General features: G+C 50.8%; 2 protein-coding genes across 2 annotated transcripts; one reads left to right on the top strand and one right to left on the bottom strand.

Annotated features, from left to right (window-relative positions):
- The first annotated feature begins 9,152 nt into the window (after positions 1–9,152).
- Pmm1 (phosphomannomutase 1) lies at positions 9,153–16,757 on the top strand. Its single transcript, XM_055603049.1, has 8 exons — positions 9,153–9,301; positions 12,368–12,485; positions 13,940–14,016; positions 14,095–14,186; positions 14,535–14,634; positions 15,082–15,157; positions 15,865–15,980; positions 16,269–16,757. The coding sequence occupies exons 1-8, from the start codon at positions 9,215–9,217 to the stop codon at positions 16,389–16,391; spliced, it is 789 nt and encodes a 262-aa protein (XP_055459024.1). The 5' UTR covers positions 9,153–9,214; the 3' UTR covers positions 16,392–16,757.
- Positions 16,758–16,907: 150 nt separating this feature from the next.
- On the bottom strand, positions 16,908–21,396 carry Csdc2 (cold shock domain containing C2). The gene is made up of 4 exons (XM_055603050.1): positions 21,374–21,396; positions 20,374–20,672; positions 19,035–19,157; positions 16,908–18,726 (listed from the first exon to the last, which is right to left on the bottom strand). Exons 2-4 carry the CDS (start codon positions 20,550–20,552, stop codon positions 18,564–18,566), a joined length of 465 nt encoding a protein of 154 aa, XP_055459025.1. The 5' UTR covers positions 20,553–20,672; positions 21,374–21,396; the 3' UTR covers positions 16,908–18,563.
- Positions 21,397–22,849: the final 1,453 nt, after the last annotated feature.

Here is a 22,849-nt window from a genome sequence, read left to right as displayed (position 1 = left end):
TGGTACTGCAGGTTACACCACTTGGCTGTCGCAAGAGTACTACTTACGTAGCTTGTGGGAGGTGAGAGGGTGGCAACCAAGGCCGGGGAATTTTTTGAACATGTCTGAGGTTGTTGAATTGATCAGGAAGGCCAGACTCAGAACCTGGACGATTCTTAGGCCAGATCTGAGAACACTGAGAAAACTGTAAACAACTGCCAGAGAATTCGCTGAGGTCCATGGGTTTGGGCCCTTTGTGTATGTGGGTGCTGCGTTTTGTTTTTTCAAGACAGGGTTTTCTCTGTGTAGCCCTGTCAGTCCTGGAACTTGCTCTGTAGACCAGGCTGGCTTGAACCCACAGAGATCCGCCTGCCCCACCTCTGCCTCTCGAGTGCTGAGATTAAGGACATGCATCACCACTGCCCTGCCCTAGGTAAGGTTCTTGTCACCTGCCACTGGCCTCTGTGTCTTTTATTCTCCCTTTGTCTCTTGGCGGGTCAATCTCTCCCCCAACAGTCTTCCACACGGGGATAGGTAGGGCAGTGTCGTCCTCATGCCAGCGGCCTGTGGTTAGGGTGGGCAGCCATGAGGAAAACAGAAAAATGACCCCCCAAGCCTTTGATCAAATGGCACTGGTGGGCCTGGCACTGCACATGCCAACTTGTCACTCACTGGGGTCAGCAAAGGCTCTGACCCTGACCTCCCTGGAGATCCAGACCTCTGAAGCCCGGAGGCTCAGAAGTCCCAGTGGAATGGAGGCAGGCGCTGTCTGCTGCACCCTTCAGTGTGGCAAAGGAGGCAGGGGGTGAGTTGGAGTAGAAGCCCTGAGAGCACAGCAAGGACTGGACACTGCTCTCCTCTCCACTGTCCATGCTACCCCTCCTTAGTTGATCTCCATGTCACCGAGGCCTGTGGGTGGCTCCATGCTTGTTGCTGGCCTACAGGCACCAGTATTCATTCTGTACTCTGTAACCAGTGCCAGACCACGATGGAAGTACCATTCAGGCTGGAAAATTCAGCAGGCAGAACCAGGCATGGTGGTATATGCCTTTAATCCCAGCACTCAGGCAGGGAGAGGCTGGCAGATCACTGTGAGTTCAAAGCCAGCCTGGTCTATAAAGAGAGTCCAGGACAGCCAGAGCTACACAGATAAACCTTATCCTGAAAAACCAAAGCAAACAACTCAGCGAGTAGATAGTACCACCACCCAAAACTAAAAGACCTAACCCATCAAAAATCCATATAGTTCTGGGAAATTCTCAAAATGTACTAGCTTGCTTTTTGGCTTCTGCAGTTCTGTTCCTGCGTAACTGTTCTTATTAACAGAAGTACGTCAACCCAAAACATGGTTTTTGTGCTTAAAAGCTCACCCTGAGAAAAGCTTGGGGCTACACTGGGTTCCCAAACACCCACTGTAGTTACTAGCTGGCTAATAAATACTTTCTTACATTTACAGTTGTGAACCTAGCCTTTAAATCGCTGAGCTATCTCTCCAGCCCAAAATAAAGACCTTCAATTGGCTTAAACCCACCTCTGAGCAGTCTTCTCTGGTGAATACCCCACAACATGCTCCTTTCCAGGTCCAACTCAATAATATCGTAGATTGGAACCCTAGGGTGGGCCACCAACAGGGGTGAGGTGAGAGTTTTGGTTTCTTTTAAAACCCAATTATGTCATGTGAATAATCCCAGGTGTGGGGTGTGGGGCTGCGTCACAGCTGGTGATTATGATTTGCCTCATGCTCTAGCAGAGGTTCGATCTCCGCCAACTGCAGATAGTTTACGTTTGGAATTCTGGGGACTCTTGAGAGGGTGTAAATGTCAGAGTGCAGAGGAATGGGGACCTCCGAGAAGGCGCTGCTGCTCTCCCCTGCTGCTCCTGGTTGCTAGTTTATCAAGTGGTTGAAAGAAAGGAGACAAGAAGATGTTTGAGATATTCTGACGAAGTCTGAACTTGCCCCCCCAAACCCAAAGGCCCTAATTAGCAGGAAGTAGTCTAAAAATGTCTACATCCCTTACCCCTCTAACCTTCTTTCTCTACCTAGAGTTCCATCCTAATAAGGGTGGAAGGTGTGGGGGGGGCGAGGTATAAGAATCCAATAAAGTAGGGAGAATAAATACTCCTACACAATGCTCTTCCTATAGCTCCATCTTGGTGGAAAGGAAAATCCTTACAGGAGTCAGGACAGCAGCCAGCATGGGTCGACAATTGCACTCTGGTCTCTGCGAAGCTCAGGCAAGTGGTTTCCTCCAAGGCTGTCATGAGGCCACTCTCAGCTCAACTTCTAATGCCTGGAGACTAGCCCTGGGTGTTAAATGCCATATCCCCTACCTCTCTTTGGGGACATTATGAAAGGGGCACAATGGTGCTGACTGGGGACTGGCCCCAGGGTGGGGCAAGCCGACCCAGGCCTGATTTTCCTGCTTCAGGTAAGTGAGCCCCTTGAGGTGAGTGCACGGACAGGGGAGGGATGTCACACACTCTATGTTGTGAAGGGTCTCTGTTGTGCCACCGGCTCTTGGGAGGTGACCTGGATTTATTTTATTTTACTTTATTGTCTGTTTTTTTGTTTTTTGTTTTTTTTTTTTTTAAAACAAGGCCGTGGATTCACTCTGTAGACCAGGCTGGCCACGAGCTCACAGAGATCTTCCTGTCTCTGCCTCCCAGAGTGCTGGGATTATGTGTGTGCCCCACTGCACCCGGCTGATGACCTAGATTTAAAGAATTGTATAATGTAAATCTATTTCCTTGAAATTTTTCTAGGAAATAAAGTTCTTTGAGTATATCACTAGCGGACAGCCATCTAATACCCCTATTTAATTTTATTGTATTAAAATATTACTTATCATGATGGCGTGGTGGTACACATATGAAATCCTAGCCCTTGGGAGGTAGAGGCAGGCAGGTTAGGAATTTACACCATTCCCAGCTGTGTAGAAAGAGCCTGGGCCAGATGAGGCTGTGTGTTTCAAAACTACAAAATAAATAAATAGCTCTTTGAGTTAAATGTTACTTATCTTGGTTATTGAACGTTTGGTGTTGGGCCTGCCATGCCTCCTGACCACCACACGTTACTGGGTTTACCAGTCTTAGCTCAGCTGACCTGCTGCTGGGCGTTCCACCTGTTACACCTCCTTCCTTGCCTTCAGCGAGAGGAGTCTACTAGTTTCTCAGAGCTGCCACAGAAGGACTGAAAATGTGTAGTCAGTCCTCCAACATGGAGGCCTGCCTGTAGGAAGGGGGTGGCCTTGCTATTCCTGGCTTTCATCCACCTGTCAGGCGAAGTTATACCTATAACTTCGATGAACAAATTGTAGACCGGGCTCCTCAGGCTACCCAAACAAACAAGACCACGGCACAGCAATCCCACTCACAGGTGTGTAGGTATAGGTCCTAGTGTGAGACAGTGTGGACGGCGAGAGGACAAAGCTGACACTGCGGCTGAGTAGCTCAATCCTCCTGCCTTTGCCTCCAGAGCTCTGGGCCCAAATGCACAGGTCGCCAAGTCCAGGAACAACATAGTTTTCAAGTTTGTTTTTGGTTTTGTTTTGGGACAGCATCTCTCTGTGTAGTCTGGGAGCTCACTGTGTAGACCAGACTACATTGGGACATTCCTGAGGAGGACGGTCACCTGGGTGCCTTCTCTGCTTCTCTGAGCTTTCACCCCAGCATCTGGCTTCTGAGCCTTTATTGGTAAAATGGAAAACAAATGTTCGAGGTTTTATTAAAAACAGGCGGCATGGGCTTTTGGAACCTAAAAGCCCACCTGCAGTGACACACTTTCTCCAACAAGGCCACGCCTCCTGATCCTTCTAATCCTCAGATTGTCCCACTCCCTGGTGACTAAGCATTCAAATTTAGGAGTCTATTGGGGGCCTGTTTTGTTTTTCCCAGAAACAGGGTTTCTCTGTGTAGCCATGACTTCCCCCCCTGTGTAACCCTGGCTGTTCTGGGCTAGCTATGGAGACAAGGCTGGCCTCAAACTCACAGAGATCCACCTGCCTCTGTCTCCCTGAGTGCTGGGATTACAGGGGTGTACCACCATGCCCTGCTTGGGGGCCGTTCTTACTCAAGCTACCACACTTTTCTTGCAAGGCAGAGATAGAGAGAGACAGTGAAAGAATAGTTTACTTAACATTGGGTCGTTTCAGGCTACATTTCTGTATAAAGACAAAAAGGGCTTAATTTCAGCTTGTTGACACGAAACTGCAGTGTAGATGATTCTATCATTTTCTCTGTTTCTTTCCAAAGCTCATTTTGGAATTACTAGGCAATCACTTTGCTCCAGAGATATATTTTCAGTTCTCCACTCCAATTTTTGTTGTTGGGCCCAAACAACGGCCTCTTAAAGCTTTAGCTTCATGTTGCTAAGGTGAATCCTAGCTGCTCAGACAAGGTGACAGAAGTGAAAAAAAATTCCCACCCAGGTATGCCCTGCAGATCACAGGCGAAACAAAGTGAGAGTTCTTGGCTCTGGCCAGAATGGTGCCAGTCATGTTATACCTGTAATCCTCACACATAGAGGCACAGACAGGCAATCTCCGTGATTTCTGCACCAACAAAGGCTACTTAGTGGGACCCTGTCTCCGTTTTCTCCAGGGATGAGCCCCTGGTAGGTTATCTAGTCACAAGTACTCAGCCTGAAACACAAATAGGAGCAACAGTCAACGGTCTCAGTAAATCTTATAATTATAGAATAAGTGAAGCAATGACTCCAAGAGGCAGTGTGGGGGAAGGGAAGAGTTTGATGTGTGGAAACGATATAAACACAGGGAACTTGTATGTCAGTCTTTACAGAAAGGAAAGCCAGGAGTGGTGGTGCAAACCTTTAATCCAGGCACTAGAAAGCTGAGGCAGGTGGATCCCTATGAGTTTAAGGCCAGCTTGGTCTGGTGAGTTCTAGGGCAACTAGGGCTACATAGAAAGACCCAGTCTTAAAAAAAAAAAAAAAAAAAAAAAAGGACGTAGGACATTCTGTCTTGAGCAACACTTAAAATTAGGGGAACAAAGTCTAGAGGGAAGGAAATACATGGAATAGAGAGTTATGGGAAGTTCAGGGGAGATGAAATAAGGTCCCTTCACTCGGCATCAGTTGATGTCTCTTGCCAGTAGCAAGGAAATAAATTCACACAATTAACAACTTCCTGAGGCCCTTTTCCCTTCCTGGCTGTACCACAGTGTTCTAGGAATGTCACCAGAAACCCCATTTTCCAGGAAGGGAAACATACCAAACTCCTTGTGCAATATTTGTGGCAGGAAATTTTATTGGGCCAGATTATAAGTCCATCGAAGGCATCTCTAGAACCCTCTTCTCTCTCTGTTGTGTGTGTGTGTGTCTCGCTCTTATATTTATTTATCCTTTTGGTTGTTTTTTTTTTTTTTCAAGGCAGGGTTTCTCTGTGTAGCCCTGGCAGTCTGTAGACCAAGCTGGCCTTGAACTCAGAGATCTGCCTCTGCTGCCCAAGTGCTAGGACTGAGGGTATGTGCCACCACTGCCAGCTTCCTCTTTTCTTTTCTTTTCCACTCTGTGTGTGTATGTGTGTCTGGCTGGGTGAGGTTATGCCCCCCCCCCCTCCATGAAGGATGCTGTGGAGCAGATAAGGGCATCCTGTCCCCTGGCACTGGGGTTACAGAGGGCTGTGGGTGGTCATGTGGGTGCTGGGAACTGAACCTGGGTCCTCTGGAAGAGCAGCCAGTGCCCTTAACCACTGAGCCATCGCTCCGGCCCCTACGCTCTTTTTCTGAACCCTCATGCTCAAGCCTACATCGAAGTGTATGTACTGTGCCTTGTCTACTGAGGTGGCCCAGTGGGTAAAGGTCCCGGTGCCAAGCCTCACAACCTGAGCTCATTCCTAGGATCTACACGGTGGGAGGAGACAAGTGGTTCTTGTAAGTTGCCCTCTAACCTCCATACATGTGCTGTTTCATGTATGTGCTCACACACAAAAACCATAAAGTAAATAAATATGACTAGCAACAACAAAACGTGCCTGATGACCTGTTTGGTCCTCAGGACGTGCATGGTAAAAGGAGAGAACCAAGTCCTGTGATCTCCACACTTGTGCTGTAGCACCCACACCAGCACAAACACACCCAAGAGACACACACACACACAAATAAATAAGTAACCAAATATAAGGAAAAGCTGGAGCGAAAACAAATGTCTTTAATACAATCTCCAATTGTGCTACAGAGATGGCTTTGTGGTCAAGAGCCGTATTGCTCTTGCAGAAGACCTGAGTTCAAGTCTCAACACTCGTATTGGGCAGCTTACATACAACAGCCTGTATCTCCAGAACTGGGGAATCTAAAACCTTCTTCTGGCTTCCTGGGTATCTGTGCTCATGTTTACATTCCTACAGGCAAATGCATATAGAACTGGAATGTCTCAACTGCCAGTTCCCAATAATGACAGAGAGGCTATTTATATATTTACAATAATAATTTATATTATATGTGATAAATATATATCCATAATATATACATTTATGATAATGACTTAGGCTATTTCCCACCTAGCTCGTATAATTTAATTAACCCGTTTATTCTAGCCACATTGGCCCACTACTCCTCAGCCCTGGGTACATTCAACTTCCTCTGTTGTCTGCTGGCAAATCCCAAACTTCTCAGTTCTTCCCACAATTCTTATCTCTGCCTGGAAATCCTGCCCTTCCTCTCCCTTCTAGCTATAGGCTGTTAACTCTTTATTAAACCAGTCAGAAGGTGAGGAAAGAAAACAATGAGACAGGTCATAGCACAGAAACATTAGTCCAACACACGTACATACAGTGAAAAATAAAATAAGTCCCCACTGGCTGGCTAGTGCCGAGCTTCTCAGTGGAAGCCTGACTCCCAGGAGAGCCTGGGAAGGGGCTCCCTAAAATCAGAGGGATACCTCAGTGTGGTGAGGCCAGCAGCAGAGTGTGCAGACAGCCCCTGTCTCTGTCCCCTCACCACTGATGGTCTGCTGTGTGTTTGGAAACAGCGAAATGAGCTTGCAAGACAAAGTTATGGTATATCTATTTGTAATTTATTTAAACAGTATTCTGTCTGCAGGCTAGAAGAGGGCACCAGATTTCATTATAAATGGCTATGAGCCACCATCTGGTTGCTGGGAATTGAACTCAGGACCTCTAGAAAGAAAAATCCAGTGCTCTTAACCTCTGAGCCATCTCTCCAGACCAAAGTTATAGTATAAAAATGCAGGTTTACTGGGAGCAGGGGAGGGGCAGAGAGGGAAAAGAACCCAAAATGTCTACATTATATAGTGAAGGGGTAGGAGACGCCCCTGCCCCTGGGTTGGAGAGTTCAGGGTAGGGTAAGGGCAGGGCCTGCCAGCCATGCCCTGCAGCAGGTAGGGACGGAGGGATTTCTGAAACCAAACTTTAGGTATTATGTGTGTTCTTTTACATACAGTGTTAATTCCCTATTCTCAGATGCAAAGGAATCATACAAAAAAGATGACTTTCCCCGGGCGGTGCTGGTGCACCCCTCTAATCCCAGCACTTGAGAGGCTGAGGCAGGAGTGAATTCAAGGACAGCCAGAGATACACAGGGAAACCCTGTCTCTGTCCTCGAACTCACTCTGTAGACTGGGCTGGCCTCGAATTCAGAGATTGCCTGCTGGGATTATAGGTGTACACCACCAAGCCCAGTTTGGAGACTGTTTCTTAAGGGAGGTGAATGGTGAGATGGGTTTTACCAGGAGACAGAATGGTATAAGGTTAGTAGCAAGGAAAGCCATCAGCAAAACCTGTGCATGAAAGAAAGAATAGGGCTGGAGAGATGGCTCAGAGGTTAAGAGCACTGACAGCTCTTCCAGAGGTCCTGAGTTCAATTCTCAGCAACCACATGGTGGCTCACAACCATCTATAATGAGATATATAATACCCTCTTCTGGCATTCAGATGTACATGCAGATAGAGCACTCTTATACATAAAAAAAGAAATAAAGAATAACCTCAGAGTTGCAAAGGTTGCAGAGTTACAGAGTGAACAAAGGAGCATACAAGTGGAAAGGAGCTCAGCAAGAAATTTATTTTTGCAGAAAGGGTGTGCCAGAATCCAAACCCTGGCTAGCAAGTCCTCTGGAACAGGAAGTTCACCTGCTTTTTACTCTAACAGAGGGTGCTGACTGTATCTTTTCCCCACTGGCTGTGGTCCAATCTGGGGTCTCCCAAAACCCTGTTCAAAGAAAATGAAAGGAAAGGGAAAGGGGTCTCCAGCCTCAGTATATCGAGTTCCGGAAGTGTGGAGGCAGAACACAAGCTTTACCAGGGGAGATGAAAAGGTTCACCTAAGAGGTGGAGAAGTGGGCTGGAGAGATGGCTCAGTTGATTAAGAGCCCTGCTTGCTCTTCCTAGAGGTCCCGAGTTCAGCTCCTGGCAACCACCGACCTCTTATGCATGCACATAGAGCACTCCTATAAGAGAGTTAGGAGCACTTATGCAGAGGCCTAGGCATTTGGCACCCAGCGCATGGAGGCTCACCTGCCTTAGGAGGGCTCCTGCTTGCGCATGCACACACAATAAAAAGATCTAAATAAAAGTTTACAAGTCGGAGGTTTACGGCAGACTACCTTTGACTGAAGAAAAAAAAAAGAGAGATTTTTCTCTTTTCTTTCCTTTCTTCTCTTTCGTCTTTGCTTTTCTTCTTTTTCGTTTTACAAACAGGGTCTTATCCAGGGCAGTCAGGGCTACAAAAAGAAACTCTGATCCTGAAAAAGCAAAATAAACAAAAATCAAAACAGGGTCTTGCTCCGTAGCCCTGGCTGGCCCGGAACGCGTTACGTAGAGCAGGGCGATACCAACCCTGCCGTCTTTGCTCACCGCGCCCTGCCTTCCGGAAGATTCCTTGAAGCCCAAGATGTTCAGGGCGACCCCTTTGCCCTACCAGCAAGCGTGCTCTAAGCCCCGCCCCCGAGCCCGTAGGCCACGCCCAGCAATCCCCAGCAACCCGCCGGCCCCACGCTGTCTTCCGGCTCCGCCCCTTTTCCCGCCCGTCCCTGTCTCCGTCCTGGACCGGGCGCTCTGGCTCCGCCCCCGCCACGCCCCTCCACCCCAGGCGCCAGCGCTCTCCCCCGGCCGCGCAGGCCCCGCTCCCCCGGGGGAGGACCGATGGCCACCGCCCCTCCCCGTGCCGCGCATCTCGCCCCGCCCCGGCCCCGCCCGGCCTCTATAGCGCGCGACCCCGGCGGCCGCTGCGGCGACGGCGCTCGGCGCGCGGAGCGACAGCCATGGCTGTGGCCGTCGAGGGCTCCCGCAGGAAGGAGCGCATCCTCTGCCTGTTCGACGTGGACGGGACCCTCACGCCAGCACGCCAGGTAAGGGGCCCCGAGGTTTCGAGAAGCCCGCGCCCCGTGTCACGCCGGCATCCGTGACCCAGCGTGGAGCCGGCACCGCCGCGTGATCGCCGACGCTCTCGCGCCCCGCTGTGGGATGTGGAGCGCAGTGGCACCGGTCCCTGTCACCGAGGGACCTGGCCTTCCAGGCCCCGGCGCTGCGCGCGCGGGTTGGCGCCCACGTCCTTTTCGCGAGCGCGGAGGCCGCGTCCTCTCCTGGGAGCAGCGTCTATGGGGGAGGCCGGGCGTCTCCGGCCCCAGGCTTGCACAGGGCCGAGGCTGTGCTCTGGAATGCTCCCACCTTGTTTCCCCCCTAGGATGCACAGCCAGTCGGTCCTCCAGCTAGCGCTAGAACGCGGCGTCCCAAGCCCACAGTCGCCCTCTGCTGAGGGCAAGAAAGGTCTCTGAGCCATTCCACCCTGGAGTCCACAGGCCTAACCCTGGGTTTAGTTTCTTAAGCCTCTTAAGGGTTTTTACCTTCCACCTCAGGTCGGAGAGGGAGAGAACTGCATTTTTTTTTTAATTTTTTTTTGGAGAGTTTTATTTTTTTACTGTTGGTGTTTTGACTCCACCCATGTGGAGGTGAGAGGCCCCGGGGCTCGTCTGGTTATAACAGGATCACTGAGGCACTGTAAGCCGAAGCATATTTTCCCACTCTCTGTAACCCTTAAATCTTAGCTTCCTGACACCCCTTCCCATCTCCAGAAGGAACCTGCCGCCTTTCTTGGCAGCCTTGATGGGACCAGTAATGAAGGTGCAGGATTGCAGAGGGGGTGGTTCGTCCTAGGCATGCCTTGGACTGGCCCAATGCTGCACTGACTTGGTAAGGCCTGGACGGAAAACCGCCTGTCCAGTTTCTGCCAGACCCTTGGGCTTGATGCTTTTCAAAGCTTTTTTTTTTTTTTTTTTAATTATATATGTGTTCACAAGTGCATTGTTTTTGTAAAGAATGAAAATATTAAAGGCTAAAGACCACTTTGACCTCAGCAGAGTAGTATCATTGTCTAAGTAGTATGGCTCAGTTGGCTGCCTTTATCAGGATGGAGTTGCCCACAGGAAATAGTAGGCGCTAATTTGTGAGGCTTTGCTACTGACTTGGAGCCGTTATCCTGTCCTGTTAGTGGCTTCCTGCAACTTGCTTCAGACTGTAAACAGCTTGTGTTAGGACCTTGCCTTGTTGGTAGCAAACATCTGCCCTTATCTGTGCCCTTGCCTGGTGATATTTCCAATATGTATGTGTCATTGTCTGGCCGATAAGCATGGGAGTTGCTTGCCGTCAGTTTTGCACTATTATAAACAAAACCCCAAGGAACAGAGAAGTTGAAATGCTTTAAGTTTCAGTAGATCTTTCTTGCCAAATTGCTTTTCAAAACAATCGCACCAACTTACACTTTTGTGCACTTGAGAGAATCCCTGTTTCCCCTCTGCCATTGTCTGTAGCTATACTATAGTCTTTGGTATCGGAATATATGGAAACTTGAATTCTGACTCACCTGTTCAAATTTCCCTGGTGGAGAGTCTTTGGACACCTTATCTCATTTAATGGTAACTGTGATCTCCTGAAAGTGGCTCCTACTGTGGCAGGCATGTTGTGAGGAAATTATTATGTATACAGGGTTGTGTGCCAGAAGAGAGTACCAGATCTCACTATAGATGGTTGTGAGCCACTGTGGGTTACTCAGGACCTCTGGAAGGGCAACCAGTGCTCTGAGCCATCTCTCCAGCCCATGAAGAATCTTTTTTTGTTTATGAGACAGGGTTTCTGTGTGTAGCCTTGATTGCCCTGGAATGGAACTCACTCTAGACCAGGCTGGCCTTGAACTCAGAGATCCACCTGCCTCCTGAGTGCTGGGATTAAAGGCGTGCACCACCACACCCTGCTGTTTGAAATGCTGGCCACCAGAAATGTTTGTGGTTTTGGATATTCTTCAGTGGACTGAGGGAAGACATAATGTGTTATAATGGCAATAGGACCCACATAATTCATTTGTGTTTCATATGTAAGTGATACACAGCCTTAAGACACTTTTGATGCTCTCAAGAAATTTTTCTTTTAGACTGTAGCACATTGAGTTAATCTGTGTTCTTTCTCCCAAGCCTCAGGTTATAGGTGTGTACCACCGAGCCCTATTCTTTTGTTTTAGATAAGATCACTCACCTGTAGTCAAAGGTTAGCCTAGACCTCTGAGGCCTTGAATCTCTCCAGCCTCTGCCTCCTAAATTCCTGGAATAAAGGTATGCGCCGCCATGCCTGGCTTTTTTTCCCTTAGGTTTTGGTGTATGTCCCTCCTCACCAATACACAAATACTTGCTCTGTAGACCAGGCTGGCCTCCAACTCAGAGATGAAGGCAGTTCATTGTAGTGTTTTATTTTGCACTATTTTGTAGGCATGCTTGAGCCTTATTGAGAGTGGAGGTCAGAGGACTTCTCTCTTACGGGCCTCCCTGGGATTGAATTCAGTTTGTTAGGACTCAAGACAGGTTGCTTACTCACCAAGCCCATACTGTAGCCACAGACCTTGTGTACGGCTTGTTTACATATCTTTCTTTTCTTTTTTGTAACATGCCTTTCTTTTCAAAGCCAAGACCCATGCATTTTAGACAAGTAACCCAGACCTATACAATATTTTTAGTGTATTTTTGTTTTTATGCAATACATCATTTGAGGCCACCTGTGGAATTAGGGATTATGTTAGTGCTGAAACACTTTTGCCTTTTCCATTTCTGGTTTTTTAATTGGGAGTGCTCAGGTTCTGACAGAAGGAGGGCTCTGAGCACTAAGCCAAGTAGAGTTCCCAGAGTTTTTTTTTTTTTTTTTTTAATAATTTATTTATTATATGTATATTGGTGTCCTGCCTGCATGTATGTCTGTGAGGGTATCAGATCCCTTGGAGCTGGAATTACAGACAGTTATGAGCTGCCATGTAGGTGCTTGGAATTAAAACTGGGTTCTCTGGAAGAACAGCCAGTGCTCTTAACCACTGAGCCATCTCTCCTGGACTTCTTGATAACTAGATTCCTTTTGTCCTTCCTGTCCCACCCCCACAGAAAATTGATCCTGAGGTGTCAGCCTTCCTGCAGAAGCTGAGAAGTAGGGTGCAGATTGGCGTGGTAGGGGGCTCGGACTACTGCAAGATCGCTGAGCAGCTCGGTGATGGGGATGAAGGTAGGTGAGGGCAGCATTTTTTCCAGCTGGGATTGGGTGGGGTGGTCCCGGTGCTGAACAAATGGTTAGTGAGTATCTGCTCATAGCCAGGTGCTAGATTCTGGAGAAACAGCTAAAAGCAGAGCAGCCTCCCTTAGACAGTGCTCATTGCAATTTCTCCCTGCCGACAGCTGGTTCCCACATGTTTGTTTGGGTTTATTTCTTGTGTATACAGTGTTCTGTCTGCATGCACACCTTCACGGCAGAAGAGGGCACCAGATCTCACTGTAGTTGGTTGGGAGCCAACATGTACTTGAACTGAGGACCTCTGGAAGAGCAGGCAGTGCCTGCTGCGCCATCTCTCCAGCCCCTGGTTTTCCTTTGTTTTCTTCCTCTTTACTGACAGCATAACTAACAATGGCTGTGATTGGTTGAGAATGAGCATGTGTCAATCCAATGATCTTACTCTAAGAAAGACATGATTAACTTATTTGTGTGTATGTGCCTACAAATGGAGGCCAGAGGAAGCTTTTCAAGAATCAAGTCCCTTTCACCATGTGGGTCCCAAGAATTGACTGAACTCATGTTGTCAGTCTTGGTGGCATGCTCCTTTTACCTTCAGCAGCCCTGTTTATTGGTTTTTGGAGACAGGGTCCCACTATGGAAGTTTGACGGGCCTGGAACTCAGTATGTAGACTGAACATACAGCAATCCTCCTGCCTCTGCCTTCTGAGTGCTGGGAGTACAGGCATAACCCACCACACTCGGCTTTTTGTTTTGAGACAGTTTCGCCCAGGCTGACCTTGAGCTCCTATCGATCCTCCTGCTTCGGCCTCTTGAGTCATGAAATTATACACCACCACAGCCAGCACTTGTCTTATTTTAATGGTGAAAATTGAACATTGCTTTCTTCTCAGCGCCCCCTCAAGCTAGAAGCTTCCTTGAGTTTTCCCTTTTCTCATGTCCTCGTTTATTCGCTAACAAGTCCTCACTCTCTATTCCATCTGTCCATGCCTCCTTTTCTACCACTTAGCACAGCCCCAGTGATGATCCGCCACCCACACATCCTGCAGGGCATCCTCGATCCCTGGGCCTCTCTGACCCCCAGCTGCTGCTTGGAGCAGCCAGAGCTTGGTGGTGCTATGCAATCTCTGTACTGTGGATTGGCGCCCTCTTCTGGGCATTCCCCAGGAAGTCATCCAAGATGACTGAGCCATCCAAGAGCTGGCTCTTGGAGGAATGAGGACCCCAGGCCAGAGGCCCTACCCAAGCAGTGGCCTAATGGAATGGAATGACTGGCTGATGTGGGAGAAGCAAAGGTTCAGGGGGAAAGGATGCCAGAAAAGCCACCTCAGGGTGGAACAGATGGGCTCAGGCTGCCAGGCCACACAGCACAGACTTCATCCCCAGTGGTTGCTCTGGGGTGACCGTGGGTCCTGGCCTCATGCTCTTCCTCTCTCCCCCGACTTCTCAAGTCATCGAGAAGTTCGACTATGTATTTGCTGAGAACGGGACGGTGCAGTACAAGCATGGGCGGCTACTCTCTAAGCAGGTGAGTGTCCCCAGGCCCTCGCACAGCGCTTCCCACGCTTCCGTGTGCCGCGATGCGAGCCTTGTGTCCTTCACACAGACCATCCAGAACCACCTGGGGGAGGAGCTGCTGCAGGACTTGATCAACTTCTGCCTGAGCTATATGGCCCTGCTCAGACTGCCCAAGAAGCGGTAAGAGGCCCCTACTGACCTAGGCATGAAGGAAGAGAGGCGGAGTCCCTCACATGGAAACCACGGCTTTTTGTTTGTTTGGAGACAGGGGGACAGGGTTTCTCTGTGTAACAGAGCCCTGGCTTCCTAGAACTCAGCTCTGTGGACCAGACTGGCCTCGAACTCAGAGATCCACCTGCCTCTGGGATTCCAGGCCTGCACCACCATGCCCTATCGGATGGGTGCATTCTTATACCCTGTGAGATCCAGGGAGACCATGGTTCTGTATAGGACAGGATTTGAAAACTCAGCTGGTCTCTTCTCCCCGTGGCTTCTCTCCCTCTCAACCCTCCTCTTCCTCACCCTCAGGGGAACGTTCATCGAGTTCCGGAATGGCATGCTGAACATCTCACCCATTGGCCGCAGCTGTACCCTGGAAGAGAGGATCGAGTTCTCAGAACTGGACAAGGTGCCATTTGCTGGGCAGCTATAGGCCCTGTCACTTGGCCACTCTGAGCTTTGCTGCTAATTTTGGGAGAAGCTGCTAATTTTTCATTTAGTTCTGGAAACTGGCTCAGAGAGGTCAGGTAACTTGCCCAGACCACACAGCTAAGCCGCATGGCCATCAAGCCTGGAACCCAGTTAGCTTGTAGATCTCAGGGTGGGTCCTGTCTGACCTAACTCAACCCTGCTCCCAGGCCCTCCCACCTTTCTCCTCTTGTCTCCAACCCCCATTGACAGGGGTTGCTGATTTCTGGATCTAGGTCTTAGCACTGATGCTAAGGCATGGTGACCTTCTGTTTCCCCATCTGTAAAGCGGAGGCCATGTTCACCCATAAGACCAGGCAGCTAGTGGGGTTTCTGGGCCTGGTAGGCAGAAGGCCCTCTGATCCAATATGCACCTTTCCCTCCACAGAAGGAGAAAATCCGGGAGAAGTTTGTGGAAGCCCTGAAGACAGAGTTTGCTGGCAAGGGGCTGAGGTTCTCCCGAGGTATGCCTTTCCTGTGGGGGGCTCAGGCACAAGCAGGGGACAGTGTTTAACTGTGCCAGTTTTGCCCACTTTGTTCAATGACCTGATGTTGAGTCGTCCCCAACCCTTCCTGAGCCCAGCAAGTCAAACGTTCTAAAGCTCTTTCCAGGACTGACTCAACTCAACCTCTGCCCCTAACTGCTCCCCTGAGGCTCCTGGGACATCTGATATCCCAGCTGCCATCTCAGCTTGTTCCCCAGTAGCCAGAGGGAAGAACACATGCTGAGGTCACTTAGAGCCGACGATTTTTGTGTCACACTGCTGCTCAGAGCTCCCAGGAAGTTCCACTGTGGCTCGGGTTCCAGCATGCCGTCATCACCCTAGGTCTGGGCCATGCTGGCTGAGTGAGCCCACCTTTGCTCTTGGCTGTTCCCTGCCCAGATGAGGCAGAAGCCATCTAGCATCTTCTTTTGGCTCTCAGGGTTGTTGAATGGACAGGGTGCCTTAGAGCTGGGCCTAGTGCCATGTGTCGGGTTATCCAGCGCTTGAGAGTTAAGAGGTAGAAGGGGGAAGATCAGGAATTCAGGGCCATCCTTGGCTACATTGTAGGTTCAAGGCCAAACTGGGTACAGGAGACCTTGTCTCAGATGCAGAGCCCTTTGCCCCCTAGCTCTGTGAGTGAGTGTCTGTCTGTCCCAGGACTTCGTCATAGCCCTCACCTTCTGCAGGAGGCATGATAAGCTTCGATGTCTTCCCTGAGGGCTGGGACAAGCGCTGCTGCCTGGACAGCCTGGATGAGGACAGCTTCGACATCATCCACTTCTTTGGGAACGAGACCAGCCCTGTGAGTGCCCAGTTCCCCTCAACCCAATGCCTGAGGTCCAGGCTAGGACGGGACAACAGAACAGACTTTTAGGGGTCCCCCCACCAGAAGACAATCACTGCTCCCAACCTACAGTTCAGAGGACTGGGGTCTTCAGGGGGCTGGACACAATTGATCCATGCCATACAGCCAGTCGGGCAGGCCTGTAGGAGCCAGTATGGGAAGGGTGGCTCTTGGGCCCATTCCCGGCTTCCTCTGCTCTGTGGGCATCACCTAAGACCATGCCTTCCCTCTCTCCTCTGAGCACAGGGTGGGAATGACTTTGAGATCTACGCGGACCCCCGGACTGTCGGCCACAGCGTGGTCTCCCCTCAGGACACCGTGCAACGATGCCGGGAGCTCTTCTTCCCAGAGACGGCCCACGAGGCATGACGGTGTCCGCAGCTGAGCATCGGGACCTTCAAAGAGCTCCGGCCAGGCCTGAAGGGAGAACTGTGGGGTGCCGAGGTTCCCATCCCACTGGTCCAGGATGGTTGTATCATGTGGGGAGCCACCAGGCCCGTTCACACAGGGCCAGGGCCTATGCGGCAGCAGTCTCCAGCCAGGTGGCGCCTGATGAGACAGTCTACACCGACATCCGTGGCCTGCTGCTGCTGATCTTTGGGAGAGAATAAGTTTCACCCCAGAGGGTGGTTGTGAGTTATGCTGTGGAGCCTGCTGGCCACAGAGTGGCAGGGAAGGGGCACTACTCAAAGGACTTTGTCGCAGATATTAAAGTTCCCAAAACAAGGTGTGTTAGATGTGTCTGAAGCTGTGATGGCTCTTGACCACACTTTGCAGAGAGGGGCCTGTGCAGAGGTCTGTGATCCCTTGAAGCCCCAAACATTGCCAATACGCTGTGTCTTTCCTCAGACCCTTACCCAAGGGCCCTCACAGACAGGCAACTCAAAGGCAGGGTGGGTCACAGTTGAGTTTATTGCCAGTGTTAAGAGGGATGGGAGTCCGTGGCTAGGATCTGGGTAGGGGGGAGTTCTGACTTGGGCACTGCAGCCCCCAAGAGTAGAGAGGAGGCTTATTACCCCTACCACTCAGGAAGCCTCAAGATGATGACCACCAAGTGCCTGCTCACAGGAGCGAGACCCGGGTGCCCCTGGGGTCCATCTGTACCAACAAGTTCCTTGTCAAGGATCTGGCTGTCTTATTTCCCAGTGCTCAGTTACAGGCAGGCCGGGGATTTGAACTTGGGTCCTCAAGCTTGCAGGGACAGGCCTTGCTAGAGAAGCCTAATTCACAGTGAGGTGTCAGATAGGTAGGTCCTTCCCAGTATGGGAGGCTGGTCGGCACTCCTTAGCAGCTCTAGGCTGCTGGACTCTGTGCAAAGGGTACTAGGACAAGGTGGGGTGCAAATACCCCAAAAGACTACCCTGTGGTCCTGGAACACCTACAAGGCCATCTAGATGAGCACTGACCCCTGCATCCTGAGCATCTTATCTGTGCTCACATTTTACTTGCAGAATGGGTCACTGTTGTGACAGGCCTTCCCTGAACCCAGGACCCCACTTCTCTCATAGGTAATGAGCTTTCTAGAAGGGACATGTCTTAGCCCCAAAGGGACTTCAGATAAGAGGGATAGTCATTTCAGGAATGAATGAGAGAAAAGCCATCTCAGCTGCTGCCCTATTAGTGATCTATAAGAGCCATTGTATAGCTCCGGGAAGAGGGGTGGGGGAAAGGCCGGTGGCCTCCCTGGATAAGGACCATTCCTTTGGGTGCCTGGACCTGGCCTTGCCTAAGGTGACATGTCAGTCCATCGCTGCATCCTCAGCTGTTGTCATGGCCAACACTGGGCAGGGCGTCCACAGGGTTTGTGCATCTTGGTGGAAGAGAAGATTCTGTCCAAGCTGGAGGAGACTGTCCCCACCTCACCTCAGGGAGGGAATGAGCTTGGCTCTCCCGGCTCAGGTAGGAGCCTCTGGTTCAGAGAACATCTGCCGGCTGAAGAGAAAGGATTGGCCTCCACAGCAGGAGTTCTTAAGTTCCCTCCTGCTTTCAGCCAGGGCACCAAAGGGGTGGGGACAGGAAGATGAGCTAGGTTATGGCAGGGGTTGGCCATGAACCTCTGTTTCGTCCTCTTCCTAAAGTTAGAGGCCTGGCTTCTGAGAGGAAGGGTCCCAGGCCGTGGCAGACACCCAGGTCCAGCATAAGAGACAGGAGCACAAGCAGACAGGGTTGGGTACTGGACTGAGTAGATCCGAGGACAGCAGTGAGAAACAGGCTCATGGGAGAGGGTCCCCCAGGTTCTCAAGAACATGACACAGACCCACAGAGACTCGGTATATAGATAGTGGACAAGAGGGTGAGGCGGCCCTGTGTTTACGTGGCGGGGTTGGGGGGAAGGAGACAGGCCAAGGCAGGTCTGCTAGCTGTACTCCAACCCCAGGCTGGACCTCACGGGTTCTTGGGGTCACAAGTGGGTGAGAGCACACATTCACAGCCACAAGCACGGACAGACAGACAAAAGAGCACACCCAAGGGCTGGTCGGCAGCGCGGTGGGAGCACGGAGCTGGCTGCTGCCTGCCTCCTCGTGGGGGACCCCCGCCTGCCTAGGAGCCCACAACCTGGCCAGACCATGTCTCGTGGGGAGTGTGGGGAGCCAGCTGCGTGAGCACCACCTCCACGGCCTGGAACTTCTGGTTCTTGGGTGGGATGGGACACATCTTATAGGTCACCTCGTCGCCTTCCACAGGCACATACTCCCCCTCGATGCTGGGGAAGAGGAGGGGAAAGACCAGCTCAGCATCAGAGCAGACAACCAGGGACCCTCAGCCAGCCCTACCTGGAGCTCTGAAATGGGTATCTGATTGGTTTCCCCCTCTCTGAAGGGATGGAGAGAGGCAGATCTGGCCCTCAGGGCTCCCATGATCTTAGCACAGTGCCAAAGGGCCTTTACAGTCCTTATCGGGGTTTGGGGGGCTGATCTCTGCTTCACCCCAGCCTCCCTTCCTCAACAGGGACAGGGAGCAGGAGAGGGTCAGGGGAGACTCTCCTGAAACAGGGAGGGAGCAGGCACTCACTCAGAAACATGCACAAAGATGTCCTCGGAGCCATTCTCGGGCGTGATGAAGCCATGGCCCTGTGAGCGTGAGAACTGCTTACAGACGCCCTTGAACACGGGGCCAGCAGAGGCTCGAGCTGTCCTGGGGATAGGGGAAGGGGGTTGGAGCTGTGGCCTGGAGAGTCCGTTCTTAGACACCACCACCCCCTACACACACACACACACAAAAATACTGCCATTGGATAAATAACAAGACTGGGTCCTGGAGCAGGACAATGGCCTGACCAGTGTTTCTTGGTGTGGCACAAGGGCAGTTCTTTGTCAGTGCCCCTCTAAATAGCACCCTCCATCCAATTGTTTAGGCTTTAATGGAAGGCTTCTGAGCAGAGCTGGGGTTGTAGTTCAGTGGTGATTGTTTGCCCGCCGAGTGCAAGGCCCAGGCTCCATCCTCAAGCTAGAAAACCAAACCAATGCCAAGAGGCATCTTCACTTCCATGGCACTAACTGTCCTTTGCTGTTTACTATCCATCTGCTCTACACAGGACAACACATTCTTTGCTATCCAGATTAGCGGTAATAATGGAGACCTTGCAGCCAGGCACAGAGGTGCATGCCGGCGAAACCCAACAGAGCCCACCAGTTCAAAGTCAGCCTGGCTGCATAGCAAAGCCCTGTCCCCAGAAATAACTGAGGTGATGAGGTGGCCCTGGGGGGTGAAAAATGTACTTGTCGCCATGCCTGAACACCTGAGTTTGAACCCCAGAAGCCACTCTGTGGAAAAAGAGATCCCGCTCCTTACGGATTGCTCTCTGACCTGCACACACAGGCTGTGGCAGGTACACATACACACACACACCCCAACAATAATAATAAAGAAAGAAAGAACAATAATAATAAATGTAAAACATTTTGGCTCCCACAAACCCTTCCTATCTGGCCTCAGCTATCACCTCCCCAGACGCCCAAGGCTGGTCCCTGACAGTCCACCACCCTTCCTTAAAAGTTTAACTCAGTGTTGTTCCACCTGCAACACTTAAGTCCTATTATTACTAATTATTATTATTATCATTATTATTATTATGGTTTTTTTCCAGACACGGTTTCTCTGTGTGGCCTTGGCTGTCCTGGAACTCACTCAGTAGACCTGGCTGGCCTCGAACTCAGAGATCTGCCTGCCTCTGCCTCCCTGAGTGCTGAGTACCTAAGGTGCCTACTTAACAGTAAGTTTTCCTGGAATGAAGGCATCAAAGAAGAGACCCTGAAGTCACTGGACAGTCACACAGCTTCCTGGGAGGAAGGACAGGCTAGACCCTGCCCTCCATAAAGTTCAGGGACCTAGGGGAGGGGAAGGCACTCACGCCGAGTACGTCCTGGTCCGTTTAGTGGGCAGAGGGCTGGGCAGGTCCCGAGGGGCGATTCCACCGCCACGTTCCCAGATCCTACTGCCCTCCCTGTGGAAGGGAAAAGTGGGCCAGACGGGGGACTTGGGGGAGTGGAGAGGGGGCACCACCGGAGGTGACGTAGGCTCTGACGTCATGGTGGGGCCAGCGGGAGAGCCTGGTGGGCTCTGGGATGCAAGGGCCGGTGAAGGACTGTGGTGTCCTTTCGGGCAGGGCCCGGCCTCGCCCTGCTCAGCCTCACCAGCTGTGGACTCCGTCTGGAAGAGAAGAGAGACAAGCAGTTGAGAGCAGCCCGGGAACAGCTCTGGATCCTGGGCACCGGTTGAGAGGACTGTGGAAGCCAGCCACTCCCGAAGGTGCTCACGGCCCCACCCTGCCAGGAAGACAAAATAATCACGTAGGTTAGCACCAAAACAAGAGATAGGGAACATAGCTCAGCTCTTAGAATGCTCGCCTAGCCAATGCCACATTAAAAAAACAGAACAAAAACAGGCATGGGCCAGGTGTGTGGGCTGGGCGCACACCTTTAATTCCAGCACTCAGGGGGTAGACAAGTGGAGCTCTGGGAGTTCAAGGCCAGCTTGGTCTACATGGTTAGTTCCAGAATAGCCAGGGCTATGAAGAGTGACAGTGTCTCAGAAAAAAAAAAAAAGGAAACAAAAAAAATAACATACACACACACACAAACACACAGCAGGCACAATAGTGCAAGCCTGTAATAATCCAGCACTCAGGAGGGAGAGGCAGAAAGACCAGAAGTTCAAGGTTGTCCTGGAATCCATAGGAAGTTTAAGGCCAGCCTGCAGCATATGAGACCCTGTCTCACAAAATAAAACACAACCTGCTTTAGGATCCCTAAGTTCTTCCAGTTTTCAGTTTAATTCTGTAACTGGGGGGTCTAGAGGTGGGACACGTGATCGCCAAGACTGGGCATAAATGTTAGCGCTTTCAAACTTACAGCCCCGGGTTCAGATCTTCTGTCGATGGTTTGGTGACTTCCCGGAGGTGCCCCACAGGACGAAAAGCGCCCTTTCTACTGGCTGACTGGTCGCAGTCAGTCTTCTTGACCTTTGATGTCATCTTCTGCTCTGCACTATGGGTAGAGCCTTATTTGATAGGAAGGCTGTCCCGAGGCCCACATGCCATTGAGTAGGCCCCAAAACGGGAACACGAGCACAGGGTGAGCTCTTGGGAACGTGTTCTATTTTTCGTTAACCCAGTTTCTGCCTCACAAAATGAGGTTGAAGGGCTGGGGCTGGGGCTCCATGAGAGAACAGATACTTCCCATGTGCATAGCCCAGGGTCTAACCTCACCAAGCAAGCTGGGATGGGGACAGATAAAGAACCTAGACCCCCCTCACTGCTCTGGCCAATGCTTGTTTTAATTTTTATTTCTTAATGGCCAAGTGCTATTTTAAAAACTTTTTTTAGCAGGGCAGTGGTGGCTCACGCCTATAATCCCAGCACTTGGGAGGCAGAAGCAGAAGGAGCTCTGTGAGTTCGAGGCCAGTCTGGTCTACAGAGCGAGTCCAGGACAGCCAATGCTACACAGAGAGACCCTGTCTTGAAAAAAAATAAAGAAAAATTGGCCGGGCAGTGGTGAAGCACACCTTTAGTCCCAGTACTCAGGAGGCAGAGGCAGGCGGATCTTTGTGAGTTCGTAGACCAGCCTGGTCTACAGAGTGATTCCAAGACAGCCAGGGCTACACACAGAGAAACCCTGTCTCGAAAAACAAAAAACAAAACAAAAAAATTGGTAATTTTTTTCACTGTCTTTTGTTGTCATATTTTAGGGGCTGGCACCTAGAAGACCTTGGGAAAGTGTACCTCTCCTGAGGAAAAGATCATAACTCTCTTCTCATGCCCCACACCCTCTTCTTCAAGAGCTGTGGAGTCCCAGGGTCTAAGAGATACTACTGTAGAAACTGGGGGAGACGGTGGTCTGGGGGCTTGGAGAAACCTCAGGACCAGGAGACCTCTGACTCTGCTACTACTACCTGCTGACCTCAGGGAGCACTTACACTGGCCTCGGTCTCCTCATCGGACCTGCCTCCCCCTCTCATAGGCTCTTTTGTAGTTTGCCTGAGCTGGGATTAAAGTCACCACTGCCCATGGTTTTTTTTGGTTTTTTTGTTTTGTTTTGTTTTTAAGACAAGCTCTTTCTGTACTGCCCGTGCTGGTTCTCCTTCCCTCTCTCTGTCCGCAGTACTTGAGGTTGAACCGAGGGCCTCACACATGCTAGGGCCAGGGTTCTACCACTGAGCCATCCCCAAGTGTCCCATCCCCGTTCTGTGAAGCTCTCATCAAACCGAGGCCTCACATTTGCTTGATAAGCGCTTCCCCACTGCAAACTCCATGCCCCTCAGCATGCACGCTTTAGAGGAAAACAACCAAAGCAGACGCTTCAGGCGAGCGTGGTGTCTCACCCGTAACT

This window comes from Psammomys obesus, unplaced genomic scaffold (genome assembly GCF_907164565.1).
Source record: "Psammomys obesus unplaced genomic scaffold, mPsaObe1.curated_primary_1811, whole genome shotgun sequence".
NCBI classification, from domain to species: domain Eukaryota; kingdom Metazoa; phylum Chordata; class Mammalia; order Rodentia; family Muridae; genus Psammomys; species Psammomys obesus.
The sequence above is the reverse complement of the archived record's forward strand: the minus strand, read 5'-3'. Positions and strand labels throughout refer to the sequence as shown.